Source organism: Rhincodon typus, chromosome 23 (assembly GCF_021869965.1).
Source record: "Rhincodon typus isolate 14 chromosome 23, sRhiTyp1.1, whole genome shotgun sequence".
NCBI lineage: Eukaryota > Metazoa > Chordata > Chondrichthyes > Orectolobiformes > Rhincodontidae > Rhincodon > Rhincodon typus.
In genome coordinates this window covers 41,288,367-41,294,827 of record NC_063354.1, presented here as the reverse complement: position 1 = coordinate 41,294,827, position 6,461 = coordinate 41,288,367, and the positions used below count along the sequence as shown (strand labels likewise).

The window sequence follows — 6,461 nt, the reverse complement described above, 5'->3', positions numbered from 1 at the left end:
CGAAACGTCAGTTTTCCCGCTCCTCTGATGCTGCTTGGCCTGCTGTGTTCATCCAGCTCCACACCCTGTTATCTCAGCAAGGTTGATGATTGTTAGATGAATGAGACTTGTTTTGGGATACAATGTTTGCAGCAGCATTTTTTTTTAAATTAGCTGAAGTTTATAAGGCAGTGCAGGGTCAGAGGTAGCCAAGACATCAATGGAATATTCTGTGCAGGGGCCTGGTTGAGAATCTCAAGCAGTATTCTGTGAAAGAGATGTGAGTGATATTCTGGAGGGAAAAATTGCTCTTAGTTTGGGGATGGAGGCTTTAGATGCTCAGCTGGCATTGAAGAAGGAACAAGGTCTGCTTTAAGTTGAGACAGTGACCAGAGCTTGGGCATTGATGGCATTGCAGTTTGTGGAAAGTGAAGATGATGGCTTTAATCTTCCCAATGTTTAACTGGACGAATTGTGGCTCGCCCAAGACTGGACATTAGACAAGCAGCCTAACAGCATAAGGAGAGCAGAGAGGTCAAGAGAAGTTGTATTGTCAAGGGCATCACAGGAACTCAAGTATTAGGAACAGGACAAAGCCACTCACCCTCTTGAGTCTGTTCCACCAAGGGCCAGTCTGTAGGTGAGGGAACAGAGGGAATCAAAGACACTTTCTTCAGGAAATAATTTAAGGGTGAGAAGAAAAACTGAGGTTGAAGGGTAAGAATTGAAGCTGCACAATGGAGAAGTATTGGGGTAGGACAGTGTGGCTGACTCTCAAAGGCTGCATCAACTCAAAGAAATGAGGAGGGAAAGGGCCCCACTATCAGTCACACAGGATGGCGAAGATTCATACATTGAGCTGCAGAAAGGCTGGGCATGTATTCGGGAGGTGATAACCTGTGTTGTAAGAGGTTAGTGCGAATCAGTCTGACGTGAAAACATGGTGAACACTGTAAGAAAGAGTCTGAGATGGGGACTGTTAGAGACACAGCTCTCTGTTTTACACTACTGTAGTGCGAATAAAGAGTTGGAACGATTTTACCTTACCATATCTACGTCCATATTACCGATAGTGTATGGCAAATAAGGTCAAGCAACCAGTTCAATTTCATAGCGGAGAAGGACAAACAGAGCTTTAGAGTAATGACAGAACAGACCATGGTGGCCCCTCCATTCCATGTCAACCCCGTCTCAAACCAACACCAGGAACTGAACTCTTTATTCCAGGCACACAGTCTACAGTTGTGTAGATTGGAAAATCTTAGGAATGTCATGGATTCAGCACAGCCCAGTGTTACAGTAGCACAGAGTGCCTGAAAAATTCTGTAGAAACTGGTGGTTTAATGCTTTAGACTCTCTAACTGCACCAAGCACCTCCACTCAATTGGAAACGTTTACAGGAACTATTTGTTTGCTGCACAAAGCTCTGTTCAGTTTTGTGCCCTTGGTGAAAGGAGATGGTGTAAGTTCTGCTCTTCTCGGCCACTGAACAGGTGTAGGCAGTTACAAAACCCACCCATTCAGAACATCATGAAAGGCACTGCCCCAAGGTCTGCAGCCATTAATGCAAAGGCGAAAATTACCCCCAGTGTCACAGAAAGAAGCGATGGCCAAATCTGACCATCCTCCCACGGCATAACACAGAAACATAGAAAACAGAAGTAGGACCTCAACATGAAGGGATTATCTACATGACGGGGAAGTTGGATATAAAAGTTCACCGGGGTCTAGATCTGAGGAGAAATATATTACCACAGCATTAATTCCAAATTAAAGGCACTAGACTTTTCTGACGTTATAGATTGTAAAATCCCTCAACCTAAACCAGTTTTGTCACAATTGTAGAATTGTGTCCTGCCTGTATTTAATCATCGCTGTCTTATTTAGTGATTAACCAGAACTGACAAGCACATGTGAAATTAGGTGTGGCTGTTTTAAGCACTGAATCTTTTGCCCCTTTTTGATTTTGCACAAACCAGCATATTTTAAAATTATTTACCGAAGCACCACGTAGATTTAAGAATTGTCAGCACACTAACCTTTCTGTGGCCTATTCTGTTCCTCCCACTCCCCACAATTTTAACACCCTTTTTAGGTTGCTGTAACAAATGACTCTCTGGATCCACTGTGTATGGAGTCCAAGGAAAATTTGCAGGTACAGACTAATGAACCTTCATTCTTGAATGTGTCTGTGCCGCTTGTGTCTGTTGTGCAACCGTCTGTGGTCCTAGTGCCTGCCTCACCAAACGCACCAACCAAACATAGTGTCCACATTCAACAACACCACCGTAACCAATGCAACATCACTAACTTTGTGACAACGTCACCACGTCATATTCGGAACCCTTTCAGGGAACTCCCTAACTCAGCGGACCAGGAAGTCTCTCAAATCAACAGTGGCAGCAAGAGAGCTTCCAAACCTCCCATGTGCCCTACACTGCCCATGAAAATGTGCAGCAGCACAGGAAACCTCACCATGAAAGACGTCAAAAAATTCTACAGCGTGGATACTCAAGGGTTCTTGGCCAAGCCCACATCGTGGTTGGATGACCCTCGGAGACATTCAATTGAGATCTGCTCGTCCGTTGGCACAGCTCCACAGCACCAGTTCTCTGTGGCGTCCTGTTGGGCCATTGGCCAGGCAGTGACAGAACTGGACAGTCAGAAAATAGCACGGCCGAAGCAGAAAATGAGCCCCCCGTGCATTTCTATAGAGCCGCCAGAGGACCACCACACGATGACACAAGGCACTCATGGGCAAGCATCATCTAGTGACATGTGTTTGAGAAGGCGTGCCCCATCCTGTGACTCAGCCCCTCACAAGGAGTCCATAGACCTTGTAGACCCACTGCCTCCTGAAGGCACTCACACCTCTCCCTCTCCAGCGAAGGATTTGCTAACTCTTTCCAGTTTTTCCTTGGATCAGACCGAGGAGGACCACTGAACTGAATTGTTGAATTGTTTTTTTTTGTTGCCAAAAAAAAGACAAAAACTCTTTTTTTCATCCTTTCCTGACATTAATGAAGAATTCTGCATTCTGACTGGCACTGGAGGTCAAAACCCCGCCAATCACCCTCTCCACCATCCAGACAGTAACAAGGGTTACTGCAGCCCTTGCAATGCTGCCCTGCCTTGCACTCAAGCAGGTGACCGACTGACCATTCACCCAGATAGTTCTGCACAGTGGAGCGTCACTTTTGTTTTAATGTGAAAGGTGTTTCCCCTTTTGAAATTGGGAGGTAAACTGCCGAGCGGTAGTACTGGAACATTCCAGGATTCACTTTGTAACTCAGTTTGAGGCAACAAGGGAGGGGCAATAAATGCCAGCCTTGCCAGTGATGTCCCCATCCCCAGAATTATTATTTTTCTAAACATTGTTAATTGACATCCATTTTATCAGATTTCAATTCAGTTGGCCTGGGCATTTTCCTTCCTCTCTGAAAAGGCACAAAGCAAAGATCCAGCCATTAATATATTTAGAAGAAGAGAAAAAGTAATATTTATAAATAAAATAAATTGCAATATTTACTCAATCTGTGTGGTTAACTGAAATTTTTGGTTGCCTGGCATCAAAAAATGGCACTCCACTGTAACCATGACTCTGAGAGGTCATCTCAATCTTGAAAGTTAGCATAACCAAGATGTGATTTTAATACTGTACCAGTTGTTTGGGTTACATCCTGTTGCAGGGTTTTGCTGTTTCTGATGTGCATTTCCTCACCTGCTGTCTTTACTTATTTATTTATCAATTAGTTTGCTCCTCAGGACATTGGTCGAACTATAAACACTCACATCAGTTAGGTTTGGTGTGACTTGGGCCATTTTCAATAGCCTTTTGTTAAAAAAAATTCCAAACCACCCATGATGTCTGCAGGATAGTTGCGGAGAAATCACTCTGCAAAGCTAGTGGATGCTCAAGCAGTTATAGAAGGTGGTTCACTCCCGTTCATGTCCACTTTGTTGTGAAGTAAGATATATCAGTCACGGGAGACCCTGGATGGTGCCATAACATTTCCACGGATTGATAACAACTGGAAGTTGTGTGTTAGATAGATTGAAAGATTCTGTTAATCATTGCCACAACCCAAAAGCAAAGGTTCTTTCTCATAAGTTTCAAATGAATCAGTAAATTTCCTGAACAGGCATATTCTATACATTGAGAAAGGTATCTCCAATTGCCATGCATCATTATACTTTGCTGCCTTCCATGTCCAAGGTTGTTATGCCAAACAGAAATAAAGTGATGGGAGATGGCTTGGAAATTAACGTGTAGAGTCCCAAAGCTTTGCTGATGTTGACCATGGCCTTTTCAAAATCTTCATTACATTTTTTTTGGAAAATAAAAGATGATTTCTTGAATTCAACCTTCCACTCATTTTATTAGGCATGGGATAGTTTGATACTGTTGTAGGAAGGGGCATCTCTTTCAGGCAACCTTTCCTACATTTCTCCAGAGATGATGGAATTCTCCATCGCCAATACCAAATCAGATGTTTATTCATTGCTTTCTGTAATAGAAAAGTGGACCAATGATTAATTCCAAAAAGGAAATCAATATTTTTGATGAAGGCCTTTTTTTTCCTCACCCATCTGAAGATAGCCTCCAATGATTCCTGTTGTTTTAGTTAGAGATCTATATAGTGGCAGATGTATGGTCGTTAAGAGTGAATCTCTCAGAGAAATGCCTTCCTGAGTAATTCCCCACAGCAATATCATTTACATTGCCCATGCCCTGCAGAAAGCTTAAGGAGCTGATGCCATCAGAGACAGTCAGGTAAAGGTTTATTTTATGTGGTGGGACCAGGGGAATAGAAACCTAAAGGCCCTTATAACCCAGGCTGCCAGAGTCACCCAGACTGCACCTTGTGGAACGAGCTGGCAAGGCCTACGTTTTGGGTCATCTCACCAAAAACAGCCAGGGTTATATTGAAAAAGCAGCAATATTTTGTAGGAATGTTAACAAATTCTGATATTCCAGATGGCAAACAGCAGAGTGTTCTACTGATGTCCAATGTAAGGAGCAGTGTTTTAAGCCGCTCAAATTCCCAGTCACGGGCTTTCCAGTGCTACACGTGTGCAAGATCTTTGTTCGAGAGCATTCTACATTGTACCCTCGTAGCTCAATCACATTGATTCGGTTAGTTCAAAGCACACCAGCACTTTAACATTGCAGATTACTGTATGCAGACAGTCTGAGCATTACAGTGATCTTGACCATTGCTAGTTTGTGTGTGTGTGAATGGGTGAGTGTGTGTATGTGAGTAAGCGTGGAAATGTTTGTCAGAATACTGTAGGTTATCCATCTACAGCCATTGCACATACTTTATAGGACCACTCTTGTTAAGATCTTACCAGCTAGAAATTATGTTTATTTAAATGTAAGTATTTGTAACACATTCTTTGGGCTTGAGTGGAAGTCACTCCTGCACAAGAGAAAAATTGTTGACAATGTAAAACGTCAAAGGTTTAAAAATAGCCACTGCTGCAACCTATTTCTTCCTATCCAGCTATCTTCCATATAGACTACATTGCAGAGAAAATACTGATCAAAATAGACACAGTGCAGTGCAATGTTAATATTTATGTAGTATATATTATAGAGAAATTGTATTTAATAGTTGTCAAATTCTATGCTGTATTCAGGTATTTTTTTGGACCATATAGTGGGTCTGTGTGATCAGGGCATCAAAACTAGTGGCTCTTCAATAAGAAACTAAATTAAGATAAATGGATTCTTATAGGGCAGAAGTTCTTCTGAGTTAAGGATCACTTAAACATCCAAAAAACATTACGTATGCAATTTTGTTGATCTCATTATTGCTTTCGAATAATTGTCCTTTCCCGAGACCAGGCACTGAGGATTTGCCGTTAATACTGAAGACCTGGATAGATTACAAAAACAGTTAATCTTTTAAAGTTCAACATAAGTTATCAGAATCTGTTGCCTGCTATTCATAGCTACTTGAAAAGTGATTTTCTGTCAATTTATTTCAATCAATACACAACTAAAATGTTTCATTTTAACTTAAGAGTGTAAGACTGAATTGCCAGGCCACCAAGAGACTGGTAGTAAGTCCCCTGCTGCCCAAGAGCAAATAAAGAGAAACTATTTTTTTGGTGGGAGAGTCTGGAACAAAGTCCTGCAAAATCTGGAACACACTCTCCTAAAAAAATAGCTCTTGAAGCTTCTTGTTGGGCAAGAGTATTACAAGGTACAGAACCAAGGTGGGCAAATGGGGTTACGATACATATCTAACATGATCACAAATAATGACAGATTAGTTTCTAGAGGGCAACACTTCTGTTCCCCCAACACCCCCACCCCCACCACCCTGCCAACCCCATGAGTTCCTAATGTGATCCTTTTGGAAGAATAGCAAAAAAAAATCAAATGTAAGGACCTCAGAGGGAGATAAATGGTGACTTATTCATCAACATTTTACTTAGCTGAATCATCATTCACTCAATCCAGCCCAGCCCTC

General features: G+C 42.1%; 1 protein-coding gene across 1 annotated transcript in view; it reads left to right on the top strand.

Annotated features, from left to right (window-relative positions):
• LOC109919653 (voltage-dependent T-type calcium channel subunit alpha-1G-like) overlaps positions 1-3,438 on the top strand; it is a 288,516-nt gene extending 285,078 nt beyond the window's left edge. Inside the window, exon 34 of the mRNA XM_048610895.1 lies at positions 2,075-3,438. Within this exon, the coding sequence (XP_048466852.1) occupies positions 2,075-2,923 (849 nt within the window). The 3' untranslated portion in view covers positions 2,924-3,438. The remainder of the gene's footprint in view (positions 1-2,074) is intronic.
• The last annotated feature ends 3,023 nt before the right edge of the window (positions 3,439-6,461 follow it).